At 38.9% G+C, this 14,984-nt stretch overlaps 2 protein-coding genes and 1 long non-coding RNA gene across 6 annotated transcripts; all 3 read right to left on the reverse strand.

Moving 5' to 3' along the window:
• Positions 1–12: 12 nt before the first annotated feature.
• LOC145212407 (uncharacterized) lies at positions 13–7,302 on the reverse strand. 2 transcript variants are annotated; one of them, XM_080080516.1, is made up of 5 exons: positions 7,236–7,302; positions 6,442–6,535; positions 5,883–6,038; positions 5,376–5,465; positions 13–1,012 (listed from the first exon to the last, which is right to left on the reverse strand). In XM_080080516.1, the coding sequence occupies exons 3-5, from the start codon at positions 5,945–5,947 to the stop codon at positions 190–192; spliced, it is 978 nt and encodes a 325-aa protein (XP_079936642.1). In that variant the 5' UTR covers positions 5,948–6,038; positions 6,442–6,535; positions 7,236–7,302; the 3' UTR covers positions 13–189. The 2 variants fall into 2 exon arrangements, with proteins under 2 accessions (XP_079936642.1, XP_079936643.1); XM_080080517.1 differs by lacking the exons at positions 5,376–5,465; positions 5,883–6,038; positions 6,442–6,535; positions 7,236–7,302 and adding an exon at positions 1,116–3,666.
• LOC145212409 (uncharacterized) lies at positions 3,650–5,022 on the reverse strand. Its single transcript, XR_013856690.1, has 3 exons — positions 4,937–5,022; positions 4,158–4,546; positions 3,650–3,750 (listed from the first exon to the last, which is right to left on the reverse strand). It is a non-coding gene; the product is annotated as an uncharacterized LOC145212409 (long non-coding RNA).
• A 1,271-nt stretch (positions 7,303–8,573) lies between the features above and the next one.
• Positions 8,574–10,391, reverse strand: LOC145212408 (uncharacterized). Of its 3 annotated transcripts, none has more exons than XR_013856689.1 (3): positions 10,255–10,391; positions 8,854–10,016; positions 8,574–8,716 (listed from the first exon to the last, which is right to left on the reverse strand). XR_013856689.1 is itself a non-coding variant. In XM_080080519.1 (3 exons), the coding sequence occupies exon 2, from the start codon at positions 10,004–10,006 to the stop codon at positions 9,125–9,127; it is 882 nt and encodes a 293-aa protein (XP_079936645.1). In that variant the 5' UTR covers positions 10,007–10,016; positions 10,255–10,387; the 3' UTR covers positions 8,574–8,915; positions 9,078–9,124. The 3 variants fall into 3 exon arrangements, 2 of the variants coding, with proteins under 2 accessions (XP_079936645.1, XP_079936644.1); XM_080080519.1 differs by having other exon boundaries at positions 8,574–8,915; positions 9,078–10,016; positions 10,255–10,387; XM_080080518.1 differs by having other exon boundaries at positions 8,574–10,016; positions 10,255–10,387.
• Between the last annotated feature and the right edge of the window lie 4,593 nt (positions 10,392–14,984).

Genomic DNA, 14,984 nt, shown 5'->3' on the forward strand with positions numbered 1-14,984 from the left:
TGCACGCACATGCCATGTTACTGTATTTATTGCTCTTAGCACATGCAGGTACACATTAGGAAAATACCACAGTCAGCGAGAACCATTTTAGTTCGTAGTTAAAGACTGAATTTGTGAAAAAAAATAGGAAACAAATATAGCAATCTGGCCATAATCAGACCCAACGGAGAAAAGGCGTGCGTTATTATTTTATTGTTCGATGTTTTCAATGCAATTTAGGTGTTGCGGGGCTGAAAAGGAGGCCCGAGTAAGTCTACTGTTAACTTTAACTGAGTTTTGATTGATATCCACCAGGGGCGGGAGCAGAAGCGACTCCTTGTCACTTTCGCTATCATTAAAGTCGTTCTCCGAGTGGCGGCGAACAAACGATTTGATGGGAGGAACACACAAAGTTGGCCCAGATACTTGAATGCTGTGTCGGCGATTCGAACGAAACCCGTTGGGTTGTGGGGCATTTGTGATCGCCGTAAATGTCACAAACTCATCTGTGTTAGTTAGCGGTAAAGAAGCGTCTGTTTTACTATCGTCAGACACCTGGTCATTTCCATTTATCGTTTCGGGACCGAAAAACCCGCCTTGTGCCTCAAGTGAGCCAATGTACGAATTCAAATTGCTTACACACTGCCGGAGTCGCGCTTGTTCGTGGTAAACCGGAGGAAAGCTGACGCTCTTGGATCGTGGTCGATTGGCTGCAAGTGAAGGAAGTGAGCGTGTGTGGTGCATACGACGTTTCAGGGCAGCCCGCTCAGCGTCAATGTTTCTCTTGTGACCCAACTCAAAGAGCTTTCGGTCGACATCGACCTGGTCGACCTTTGCTAACCCGATATTGATGTCTTTAGTGGTTTTGGTTGCCCAAGATTTGTCTCGTATAAGCAACGCGTCGTAGCCCGTGCGCTTTCGGACTCGAGTCATGGCGTCGAAAGCGTTCATAATCCGTGGATCATCTTCTGCCACTGTGTGATCGCTTAGAAACAAATCGGCGCTGATTGCGCGCTTATGTCCATTCCCAATTCTGCAAAAAGTTCACAAAACTTAAAACTCCACACTAAAAATTACCATAAAATATAGGCTACAACAAATACACGGCAACGTTGATGGCACTTAAAAGCACTGACCTCATTGTGTTTTCAAAAGCTGTTGTTCAATAAATTGTCATGACCACAATGCCAATCCTTTGCGTTGAAATTGGGTGAAAATCAAAAATTAAGTTCAAGACATTTCATGCTTTTACTACAATCTGAAAACTTCAACGCCTTCATCGAAGTTAAAACACATCGCATAAAACAAATTGTTTTGAACAATGACGCAATTAGGCTACGTCAGCATACAACAATCACAATTGATTGAAAACCTAAAAATGATAAACTAAACTGTCTTTTCTGACTAAATTACATTTTACGTTTTAACTTGCTTGATGCCACTGAGAACAAAATCGTTCTTCAACATCTCTCTGCTTCGCACGACATCCGAGTTCTACATTTAGCTTCAACAATGCGCCGAGATTTATTGCCTAAAAGGTTATTGATTCGCAGGTGCGATGCGGGACTGATATGGATGTTTACACAGCACCATTTCTGTTGTGTCGGGCGACATGTTGTACCCCCACCACTTCTTTGTCCAGTAGCGCATAAACACGTCCAAGGCTCGCGACATTTACAAAAATCTCATGATAATGGCTTGCTATCGAGCAAATATCTCGTTGATCCGATTAAGGTCCGTATCAACAACTTATCCGTGCGAACGTTCTCAATAGCCAACCGCATTTGCCTTCTTAGATCGCCGATGTAATTCGATAATCCTCCACCGAAACGGCGCCTTCACATTGACTTTGCGCACGCAATTTCCGAAATCTGCGCCGCCCAACTAAACTAACATACCGCGGGAGCACAATAGCCATTAAGCAAGGCGATAGTGCTCAGGCCTCGACTTCGCTTTGATCTACCGTCAACCGGCCTAGGGTTTGTATGCTTAGCTTGACCACGCGAGCCCGCGTCTACTGTTGCGGCAATCGACACAATCCTCAGCGAAATTAAAGCACGGCTCTTCCAGACAGTGAAGGCAATACCTCATTGTCGACGCCGAGAGTTTGTACAACTCCGAGTGTGTTTCTAAGCCCCTTTCACCGGCCTAAAATAGCACTCATGGATGACTTTATATCGTAGTTGCTTTTCGCTACAAACGTAAACAGCTCTTCAGTGGCAGGTCACATTCCCAGGGCACCAATGATTTCAAATGGTCTCTTAAAGTTTTGATAAGTTTAGTAAAACATAATACAAATGATATTAAAGCTTGTCACACCACTGTTCGTGTACCTATTTTCTGACATGCTTGTGTAAAGGCATAACCTGAAGTTGTTAAAATAGGAACTAATTGCAAAATTTGTATTTTCTAAATAGGCTAAGGCTAATGAAAACCTACAGAGCATAATAGTTCTTTGAATAAAAACAAAGCGTGGTCGAAACATGGGAGAATGGGTATTTCAGGAGAAAAAACTTTGTGGGCAGTTGTCTCCGGGCTATAAACAAGACGTTTCCTAATACCCATCTCGATCGGCTTTTTTATGCATGTTTATGGGTCAGACACCAGAGATTATTCGCTAGTTTCTGCTAGCTTTGTGAACGTTTAAACGTCTCATATTAACATGCCTCTGTTGCGCCACCTTACAGACGGTAAAAAAATTTTCTTCTTTGAAGTAAATCCGAAATGTCACACATCATTTTAAACCTATCATTCAACACCAGAAAATATTTTACGTCATCGGATATCGAAAAAGGAAACAAGAACATAGATATAGGCTAATTGAATTTCGCTGACTAAAACGACAAGATTGTTGACGGACTGCCTTCGTATACCTGACAGTCCCAGCAAGGCTTTTGGTGACATACGAAGTTCAAACTGGAAATGGTTTTTATGGTCGATAACAGCATTTTGGTTTTCCATGTTTGATATAAATAAAAGCCCCTCTAGATGTGATCAGTGATCGTGGGAGGGCCAGAAAATGCCTCGTACAGCAGACTAGCCCACACATTACGTCCATTGCAGTGTCAGTAAAGCCAGGACCATTGGACTACGTTGTGAAGTGGTTAAAATCGCCATAGCAATGTAACTAACGTTTTTTGGTAGCTGATAAAGTACAATATTTGTTATCTCAAATGTTCCCTTTTGCCCCAACGCGCCGGCGCCCAAGCTCACCCAATAATATATTCTATGGTCAAGTGACCAGCTCGAGTTGCGGGGATAAAAATCCTTCGCAAAAAACTCGAGTGATGGCTACCTTTTTTCGGAGATAAATTGGCATGTACTGTATTTATGTGTCAAAACTTGACGAACTTCAGTCAAACTTTTGAGAAAAGGCTAGTTTTCACCGCCAATTCACAATTTGTTGAAAGTGTGTGTTGAGTTACTTAGCAATTACCAACCTCATTTCCACAAAGTATAACTCTCTTTTACTGCGTTACGCTTGCTGTTGTAGCGGTTACAACACTATTGTGCAATGTTTATGAAAACGATTGCATGTTATTTCGCAATAACGTTTCACACCACGAAATGGAAATGTTTACCCTCATTTCTGCATAGACTAATGTTTATATTTCCGTTTCTATGGTAGTCATAAGTTATTTTCAGCCATTTTTCGGGTTCCAGAAAGATCTAACAGTAAACATAGTGTTTATTCCCTTATGACACATATTTCCGTCGGTATTTGCAATGTTTCCGCAGTTGTGATTCGTATTAGAACGCGTCGTTTCCACCCTGTGAAAAAGCATATGGTGTTCACCAAAAGGCGCTATGGCACTATAAATTACATGGCTACCTTAAAATAAATAATATAAGTAATATGAGAAAAAGAATTCGTACACCGGCCAAGGTTTCACATTGTTATATAAGCGGAGACTTTGATGTTTTCGCCGTTCTATTTGTGGGTTCTATTTGTGGGTTCTATTTGTGGGTTCTATTTGTGGATTCTATTTGTTCCTGCTATTTCCACCGGGAAAGCTATTTTGGGATTTCTATTTTTTGGCTTCTATTTTTATCCCATGTGGATGTGTAGCTGATTTGAACGTTCGCCTTTAACGTTATTCAAGAATACAAAGAAAGAAGAGACATATGTGTGGCTGTTAATCAGTCAGCTGTTATTGAGATGCAAAGATCAGACTCACCAAACAATTTGCAATGAACATCATAGTTCACACCGTAGCGGTCCTTCACAGGCCGCCATTGAGGCAGGCATCGCTACAAAGTGGTGCCCACGAGTTACTACACACCTTCCGAGCTCGCTTCCAGCGCAGGCAGATGTCACTTCAAATTGGTACCTTACGAGCAAGGTTCGGACAGCACGTTCAAAGTGATGCCTCGAACAGTTCGAACAAGACGTCATTTGGACAAGGGTTACTTGCAGATAGGACTTTTCAAGCACAACCAGACATTTTAGTTATGTGCAACTCCACCGACATCCCAATGGAATCAGAAACAAAAGAGGAGGAACAACTCGACTACCAAGATCACGGAAATGGCATTCACGCGATCGCGCCGACCAACATCTTTTCCTCTGTTAAGTAAGTGCGTGTGAAATCTGCATTTGACAATTTTCTGTGTTGTAAAATATATATTTTATTCGCTTAATAACACTTTTCAAAATAAATTAGTTATGTTTATTCATCGATGTATGTTGCATGTTAAGCTGCGTGCGTGTATATAACTTATAATTCAGTAAAAATTGATAATTTTTTGCTAGTGTCAAACTGTAAACGTGTATGTGCTTCGATGTGTCTCACCATCAAATAATTTATGTTTCACGTTTCATGTCAACGGTTTTGTCAAGCCGGAAACGTTCTTGTTTTACTACTAACGCTCCATGATATGTATTGACTCCCTGGTTTGAGCTGTTTAATAAGATTACACATTTTCCACACACAAATTTCACATGTAAACAACCAACCTGTCAAAAACAAGTGAGCTCAGTCACGCTGGGGACAATTGCCCAAACCCAAGAAAACAAGCATCCTAGCCGAAACACGACGTCGTTCTACACCATATTTTGTCTGCATGGTGCATACCACTTCGAGCAACAAGCTCCAACTATTTTCAAGTCTACAAAAAGACATTTCGAGCAACATGCTCCAACTATTTACAAGTCTACAAATTATGAGCTAAGAGCTCCAACTACTTACAAGTCTACAAAAAGACATTTCGAGCAACATGCTCCAACTATTTACAAGTCTACAAACGATATTTTTGAGTCCTACATTTACGACTCAGCCTAAACATGAAGAAGACAGCTGTCAGACATCTTATACTTTCAATGCCAATCTACTCAAATAACGGCGTTACTGGCGGGGTCCAGCGCGCACATTTCCCCAAGCCAGATATTATCCTACCTGAAAGGGAAGCCCACTGCAGCGATAACGCACGGCGACATACTCTTAGAAACCGCTTGTACCACATCAAAAATGCGTTTGTTGCGAAGTCTGCGAATAAAGAATAGCAATTACTTTGCTACAAGGCCTCTTTTCGTAAAAGTTCATACTGGCCAGGTGAACAACGACGAAAAGACCTACCAACTTTATGACCAGAGTAATGTTTTCCCAGACCTAGTTTACAAGGAAACATTTCGGCCCAACCGAATGTTCACTTTCAAAGTTCATAATACTTATTACTTATTCGTCAATTATACTCTTGCAAGAGTCGAAACCAATATCCAGCTACTTTCTCCTATTATCAAGATGATAAATGAATCTTTTCAATCTTATGATTTCGTTGAAGCGGCCCAGCTTCTTAAATATATACCTAGTGAAAATCGCGCGTTATCGGACGTTCTAGCCGTCCTCTCAAGCACTCAACTAAACAACGAACGAATGAATATCTTCTTCGATTCACAAACTAACCTTTCCACAGAAGGGGGAATTGATGACAAGGTTCTGCCGCAAAATCTTCTCAAGTCAGCTTTCATCACCCTTTTATCTTCTGTGACCAGTCCTGCTGCAAATGCATTCCTCTCCTTCCTCGTTATCCAAGCTTTGTTCTGGGGAATAGCCTTGTCCCTGTTAACATTAAAGCATCTTTTTCAACGTATTCAACCTATAGCAAGACCAAAAATCAACCAGGCAGTTGCAGAATTACAACGCCGCTGGAATTTACGTCATCAACAACAAAACAACGATGACGACACGAATGGACAGTTTCAGGAAGCGATTAACACAGAACCAGAAGCCTGAAATACTGTTCCCAGACTAGTTGCTGAGCGAACAGCATATGTTACACTAAACTATATTAAACATTTCACACATTCAGCTAAGCCTGAACGTAATATTACTCTAGCCGTTTGGCAGATCATACCACAACACATTAACTTTAACGTTTCACGTTTGTCATTCTGCTAGAATAGTCAACCAAATTTTGCTTAGGGAAACCAATATATATATCTAATCCGTGAATATTACTAACCTTGTTTCTGCATGACAATTTCTTTTTGCATATATAAGTATTTCTTTGTTTTCGCCTTTCTCATTCAAGTGCAGAAACCCTTATTGTGTCTCCACTACAAAAATATATAATCAATGTTTTGTAAATAACGTTAAAAACTCAAAATTCGAAACCTGTGGAGAATCCAATAGCACACATTACTTTGTCATATGAATTTGCATTACATTATTCCGCCCGTTCCTTTTTCACATGAATGTAAAGTAATATATTTATACAAGAATCGCATATACTTATAAAACTAAAAAAAAAAAAAATATATATATATATATAGGCTATATATATATATATCATAGCTATCAAACCGCATTATAAATCGATAAAACATTCTTGTGTGCAATTTTGTCAAATTATGTTTCGCCAGTCTATACTTATACATTATATTCTCTGCTTTCACCTTTGTCTTGACGACGTGTATTGTTTTCCTTACGATATTTATTCTAAGAGCCGAAGAGTCAAACCCTTATTGACAAGATATATAATTATTATGTTCATTTTCCGTCTTTAATTGTGCATATTTTCCCAACGTATAAATCCCCACGTGACAGCGCCCACCGCCATCTATTGACCAATTTCGCTTGTCGCGTGTCGCTAACGACCATTAATATTGATAAAATGTGTTTTTCATTCAAACACATTGTGCATCCTTTTTGGGGGGGAGCTTTTGTAGCGGTTACAACACTATTGTGCAATGTTTATGAAAACGATTGCATGTTATTTCGCAATAACGTTTCACACCACGAAATGGAAATGTTTACCCTCATTTCTGCATAGACTAATGTTTATATTTCCGTTTCTATGGTAGTCATAAGTTATTTTCAGCCATTTTTCGGGTTCCAGAAAGATCTAACAGTAAACATAGTGTTTATTCCCTTATGACACATATTTCCGTCGGTATTTGCAATGTTTCCGCAGTTGTGATTCGTATTAGAACGCGTCGTTTCCACCCTGTGAAAAAGCATATGGTGTTCACCAAAAGGCGCTATGGCACTATAAATTACATGGCTACCTTAAAATAAATAATATAAGTAATATGAGAAAAAGAATTCGTACACCGGTCAAGGTTTCACATTGTTATATAAGCGGAGACTTTGATGTTTTCGCCGTTCTATTTGTGGGTTCTATTTGTGGATTCTATTTGTTCCTGCTATTTCCACCGGGAAAGCTATTTTGGGATTTCTATTTTTATCCCATGTGGATGTGTAGCTGATTTGAACGTTCGCCTTTAACGTTATTCAAGAATACAAAGAAAGAAGAGACATATGTGTGGCTGTTAATCAGTCAGCTGTTATTGAGATGCAAAGATCAGACTCACCAAACAATTTGCAATGAACATCATAGTTTACATTGTAGCCGCCATTCACAAGTCGTCATCGAGGCAGGCGTTTCTACACTGTATATGTACCTCAACTGAAAAAAGTAATACCAGTGGTGGGATTCAAATTTTTTGTCAGCCGGTCCTATCACAAAAGTCATATTTTCCAGCTGAATCCCATCACTGAGTAAAACCCATTTGAAGTGTTTCACTTTCAAAAGAATAAGGATTTAACTTGCTTATCCATAGGACAGAAATCTGGTCTGAACAAAACATTATCAAACAACAATACTTGACCAACTGTTTCTTACACAAACTCTGTTTGAATGGAGAGACCTTACCATCATTAAACAGCCAGAATAAATCTGCTTTCATATTCTTTGTGTTCCTGTAAAGCATTAACCAGCACAGTTTTTGCAACACTTTTATAAAATAAGGCAGAATTTACACAAATAAAAGAACACAATCAGAAAAAACAGCAATCAAAGAAAGGCGACAACATATGAACTTGTAAAGCACAAGCTGTGGTGCTGAACCTGTTTCGTCTCATTATGTTATATACATTGGTGCTTAAAAACAGTTTCATTCCACAGCTGTTTGACACACAACTTACAAAGCATCCAAAGATCCCATAAATTGCCAAGGCAGTGGTGGCAAGCATTGGTAAGACTAAAAGAAAATTTTGCGATTATTTACCCATGATCTTTAAGACAAGCGGCATATGACTAAGTTATCATATACCGTACCTAGGATGTTGTTTTTTTTCTTCAAATTGATGCTGTCCGGCAACACCTGTGAAAATACAACTACACAACCAATTAAAATTCAATTCTTTAATGAGTAATTATTGCATGTCGATACGTTTTATACTTCACTGTTTACATATTTTCAGATGGTGACAGGACAACCAAAAGATCCAGAAACCTGTTGCAAAAAGATTTGTGTAAAATTTGACCCCTTTTTAGGAAGTAGGAATGACAAAACATTGCTTTACATTTTTCACAAAGTGCTATCAGTGTAAGATTTAAATGTAACCACAATAAAGTACAACTTAAACCGACATTTTAATGAAGAAATTAGATTTCGCCTGATGACTCATCCATGGGCGGAAGAAGATTTGAACCTAACAAAATAAAATATAGCATAATACAGGAAACCCTACCCAAAAGCCTACAAATGCAATGCTTGCCACATGTTTGCCACAATAATAATAATGAAATATAAACTTATAACGAAAGAGTTTGGTGTTAGTTTACTATACAGTAGCATTGGTAGCAAGACCGACCATCTGTCCTTTAGTGAAGTTCCTCAAAAAATCTCCTTGTAGATATTCTATGGCTCATCAGATCTCTTGTGGTTTTCGTTGCATTTGTAGCACATTTCAAATGACACACTGCCATTTGAAACGTGTAGGCAAATCCCACCACTTTCTGGTTTCTGTGCAGTGGAGGGTGATGTAGAATTGTGGGACATGCAATCATTGGACTTTGAGTAATTGTGGTCAATAGATTTCCGGGTTCCAGAAATGTTGTGGTTCAGTTTAATATGTGATGAAGATGCAACTGCTTCCAAGACATTTGCCAAATCACTTTGGTTTAAAAGCACACTTCTAAGATATTCAACTTCCTTGGAAAGCTCAGTTATAGTCTTTTGCAGTGTTTGGACTTGTGACTGAAGTACTTCATTTTCAATGTTTTGGGTCTGTACTTTTGTCTCCAGGGTCTGAATGTACATTTTTTTCTTTTCTCTATTTTTACGAGCCACCAAAGCATTATGATTTGGAGAAAGTTCCTTTTCCTTAGATTTTGTTGTTTTGGGCTTTTTTTGAACCAAGTTTGTAGAGTTGTCTTGGATTTTTCGCTTTTTCGGTGGCTGTACACTTTCTGTACTTGAATGGCTATGAGTGTCATGAACTGAAAGAAAATCATTTGTTAAATTGTCTTGAATTTTTCGCTTTTTCGAAGGTTGTACACTTTCTGTACTTGAATGGCTGTGAGTGTCATGGACTGAAAGTAAATCATCATCTTCTTCTTCTTCTTCTTCACCCTCATCAGAAGCATATGTTGGTTTGACATCTTTTAATTCAGTAAATAAACCATCAATGTCACCAAAGTCATTGTCCATGTTGCAAGATGACATTTCACTACCGTCATAAGGTGGAGTTACACTTGAAAATCTTTGGAAGCTAACTGGTTGTTCCAATACACCATTCATAATGGGATCGCTGCGAAAACATGTGTGCTCAAATTGATTGAATTCATCCAAAAGTTTAAAATTTTCTGCACTGCTCATTGTAGGTTTTTTATCACATACACAAAAAAAATGCAATAAAGCAAATACGAGAGAGTTACCAGCACCAAAAACGCCTATACAGTAATAGTGTTTTGTTGATTGGCTGCTTGATTAATGTCAATTAATATTACAGTAAGCCGTACACAAATATAAATGTTTAAAAAACCCACCAGTTTGTAGAAAAGTCGTCCAAATTTCAACACAGCAACACCAACAACCAAAAGTCCAACACGTACAAACTTGGAAAGTCAACCGAGAAAACTGACCGGGAAATGAAAAACGAATCCAGTACGTTTTGAGAGCGGATTGCGCATGCGCAGGTTACACAATGACTTGGTGTCAAAGTTCATTCAAATTTACCAGGTCGATAGAGTGTGTAACTTCATTTGTTGACAAAATCAAGCGTTGAAACAAAATCGTTGAAATTAAATGACCTTTTGAATTATGTAAACCTTATTGTTTTGTTTTAAGCGCAACGGCATTTTTGGTTGCGAACCTCTGACACGTGACAACACGGTTTCAAAAGTTGTGTACCGTATTCAACATATGCTCTGGTATAATAGTTGTACTATGTAGCAACATAAACAAATTTTATTAAACAATAGTACCTGGTATATTACAAAATGCGACTTACTATCGAGGGCGGCTTATATTATTTTTTGACACCTTAACATATTTCTTCCATTGGAGGGCTGCATAGCCTAGTCGTGGGCGGCTTACGATCGAGTAAATACGGTAAACTCAACTGGAGGGAGTTGTACAGAAACACGTATAACTGTACCTTAGAAACAAAATTAAGGGCGTTTCTAATCAAATTAAACTTAAGAGCGGTAATAACAAATAATAAACTATAAAATTTTGGCATAGTAGACTATTCAATTCAATTCAATATTTTATTTGTCACGCTTGAAATTTAAACAATTGCATAACCAAAATAAAACGAACGTAGTAACTGCGCGACCGGGTCAGTAAGAGCCAAACATTGGCCATCGAGTCACTTGACCCGTTATTATTCATTTAGTAATTAAAAGGGGAAGGGACGTAGGGTAATGGATGGATGGAATGTTGGTGTTGGAGCGGCAAACAAAATAAAAATGCATCAAGCAATAAGGCAAAACACAAAATGCAATAACGAACATAAACATGACGAGAAGCGAACATAGGAAAATTACAGACTAACTTCAGAAAAGTGCGTTTTCTGCCAAAGTTTCCCTGAAACCATTTTTCATTTGTTTTACACTTTCAAAGTTGTCGCCCTATATTGGGAAAATGTTACTTCTTGGATCTCTCGCAAACTATTACCAAATATTAAACCAAATGCAGCGTTATGTTTATTTGGAACCCATACGTGCAGTTCTGTTACACCATTGTTAGATTGTACTTTTCTATGTGCCCGGTTTGTAATGTAACAATGCAAATAGGCAGAAAACAAACCTCCTGTGAACAGATTTATTAACGCATTGAAAATAATTAAACAGTCCGAACTTATTATTGCTACTAAAAGTAAAAAACGTTCAGAGTGCTTAGCTATGTGGTCTGGCCTCTGAATGCCGCTAAATACTTAGCGTTTATCTGTTTGTTCATTCGTACTTTCATGTATCTGCCTTTCTTTCGTGTCGTAGTTATCGCAATAAAAAAAACAAAAACGGTAAACTGATATTACGTGAACAAACATATTACCCAAACTTTACCAAATGAAACAAAAAAATCCGGGATCCATTCTTTGCTATTTCTGGCATAATCGTGGGAACAACAATGTGGCTGATTGTCTTTTTTCGATTCCATGAGAAATCACCATTGGCCCGTAGAAACCTTTCAAGCAATTTACTATGACTCATTCTGTGGTCTTCTCGTTCGACCGCACGCAATTGTGGCAACCGAGAACTGCTTAATGCGCTAACCCTATAATGCCACAAGCTAGAAGTCTTGAGAACGGGCGAGTATTGAGGATTCTTGCTAAACAACAATAAAACCACCCAGGGAATTAGGCTAGGGCCACTTGACACTCAATCCAACTTATGCCTTGAAGTTTTTGCGCGAGATCTCGGGTCCTTGCGCAACAAAGCGACGATCACCTTACGAAGAAACTTTTTCGTGGCAAACTGGCATTCCCAAATCGCACTTGAGCACAATATGTTGCTGTTCACACGGCAAAGCGAGAATGCCACGTACTGTGCACCGAAGTCTGGCATTTAAAACGTTTGGTGTAGTTTTACAAACAACGTTTCAAAGAAACAATGATTTAAGAACTGTGTTAAAATAAAAATCGGAAATCAATAAAAGAGTAGTTTGCTTTGTCGATCAAAGAATTTTTGTTTTTGAAAGGTTTCATTATCTTTAATTCTATTCTGTAAAAAAGGGGGCATAAACATAACGTAATTTTGCTTGTTTCAAATTTGTCTACGTCGAACTGGCAAGTTGACAAACCAAAATGAAACAACTTTCACACATCCCTGACCAGGAAACATCTACACAACATTGATTTAAACCGTTATTAATACCATTATCTAGGTTTTATCCTTGGAAATCGGGAATACCTTGTTGTCACCCTGCAAAGCGACGGTCTAATATTTTGGGTTAAAGGAACCGCGCCTTGACGCACATGACCCGCGGCGGTGCGCCACCCAAACAGGTTGTACCGGGTTACATGTACCCAAGTCGCCTATCGTCCATTGCCCTTATGGCGCTGGGCGTTGGTGACATTTCGCTTTCCAGGCAGGGCTTGTCGGTAACTTGAGAAGTCATGGACCTTGGAAAAATCATCACAGTTGCACCGTGAAAACCAAAACCCACTTACCTCCCGAATAGATTGCGACCCCCAAAGCGGTGGGTTGTCGACCTCGACTTTGTAATATAACACCACAAGTTCAAATGTCCTCAACCTGCAGAGGAGTTAATTGTTTCAAGGCAATCACTTCAACAACTTTACCACCCCCCCTAGGCACGGTAGTGAAAGCCAAGTTTTCCTCACCTGACTCCAACAGTGGTTGCCTCCTCCCGCGACGACCATTCCGGCGGCGAGGAAGCGGATTTGTCTAGCTTCGTTGTCAATGGAATTTCCGCAACTGCGAAATCAAAAATAAAATAGTCCATTCCCCATGTACAATTCCCAGCGAACGCAAGTCCGACAAGAAGCAATTGTGTTTTTGTAATTTTTTACTTCTAGTTTGTGTGTTTGATTATGATGTGTTTCTCATACTTTCACACTGGTTTATTCATGCTTTATATGTTTGCTTATATAGTTTGTGGTTACCATTATGTTCACCTTTATCTTTCCAGCCATTTTGTTTCAACTTAACTTTACGTTTAAGCAGTTACCTTTAGAGCACAACAATTTTGCACAACAGTTTACTTTAATTCCTTCCCTTACATTTGCCTTCCGTTTTTTCCCCATAAGCCGATAGGACGCCGATATACATTGGATCAAGTGACATATACGTCGTTTTTTTTTTCATTGTGATCGTCGAGAGCGTTTTTCTGATGTTTACGAGCCTTTTAGAAACAGCTTGTGATTGGATTCGTTCTCTCTAGGTTTCGCATATGCATAAATGGTTTACATAAATTGCGAATCGTACGCAATTACTCTTAAGCTTTTGCGTTTCGTAAGAAGTGCATGAGTGTGTACTACAATTCAATCCTTTTGTGGCTGTCTGCTTCTGCAGTGTACGAAGGCAATTGGCAATCATATAATTGGTAATCGCCATATTTGTGACATATCTGGTAAAACTGTTTATGAGAGTTTTAACAATTATATCTTTCAGGTTTTAATCGAATTATACATCATAAACCAACATTAATGGCGTAGGATCACATGGATGCAAAACCTGCGGGCGTATGGCCTCATGCCGTCGCAGAGATGAGTTTATGCGGCCGTGTACATGTATAATAAATATATGTGTAATGGCGGCCGGGACGTGAATACAATATATTTGCTAAATATTTGGATTTCAAAGCTGCTCTAAGTTATAAGGGTAAATTTTTGGGAAATTCGACGTAAAATCTTTGTCCGGAAGTAATTTTCAAAAACACTCCAAACATCCGGAATGTCAGCGTCTTGTTGCGTAAAAACATATATTTTATTATATTACCTACCTACCTACAGTAGTTTTTATTTTTTTTCCCCTTAGCACGCTGTTTTTGATGTATGACGCTACCTACATTCGTGCAAAACAACTTTTCAGCATGCACTAAAGACAATTTGGTGATTTTTTTGCATCTTGGCAGCTATCGATACTCTGTTCAAAGGACCGTATATCCTGTAAAACTTTGTGTTTTTGTGTTTTGTGACTTATTTTGACAAAAAATGAGTGTTTGGGATGGTTACATGTAACCACAGGCGATATAACGCATGTTTGATGTCGCTTAAGACAGGGGTCGGCAACCGTTTTTGCACTGCGGACCGTTTTGAAATCATCCCCGGGATACATGGGCAAAATGTTTAATAGGATTTAACCTGCAAACCTATACCGGTAACGAACTCCTCGCGGACCGGTACCGGGCCGCGGACCGGCGGTTGCCGACCACTGACTTAAGACGTTTATTGAAACCGTCCGGAATTTTGCTCATCCAGATATGGCAACTCTACTCTAAGTAGATTTTGTAGGGCTGGAAAGAGTATTATTAACCCAGTAGCCGTTTTAGACTTTTTAAACGCCTATTATGTGCAAACAAAGGGTAGGTAGGTTGTAGATACATCAGAAACACCTACAAAAGCCTTTTTGTTTTTTGATAACTTCAACTTTATTCCTTATTTTATTGACTAATTTACACATATGTCTATTTTGAGGTTTTTCATGATTAGGGATTCTTGTTTACTCTATTCGACCTGTTTAAAGCCGAAATTAGTACCTAATTCCAACACGAGTTTGCCATTTAAATTTTTTAAAGGGATCACAGGTCT

The sequence above is a fragment of the Phallusia mammillata genome, chromosome 2 (assembly GCF_965637545.1).
Source record: "Phallusia mammillata chromosome 2, kaPhaMamm4.hap1.1, whole genome shotgun sequence".
Lineage (NCBI taxonomy): Eukaryota > Metazoa > Chordata > Ascidiacea > Phlebobranchia > Ascidiidae > Phallusia > Phallusia mammillata.

Bases quoted from the DNA above. Each gene is read 5' to 3' on its own strand.
- LOC145212408 (XM_080080519.1), bottom strand. From the start codon at position 10,006: ATGAATGGTGTATTGGAACAACCAGTTAGCTTCCAAAGATTTTCAAGT.
- LOC145212407 (XM_080080516.1), bottom strand. From the start codon at position 5,947: ATGAAAGCTGACTTGAGAAGATTTTGCGGCAGAACCTTGTCATCAATT. The intron at 5,466-5,882 runs GTTAGTTTGTGA...CTTTATTCGCAG, and splicing joins ATTCCCCCTTCTGTGGAAAG to ACTTCGCAACAAACGCATTT. The intron at 1,013-5,375 runs GTAGGATAATAT...AACTTTTTGCAG, and splicing joins GCAGTGGGCTTCCCTTTCAG to AATTGGGAATGGACATAAGC.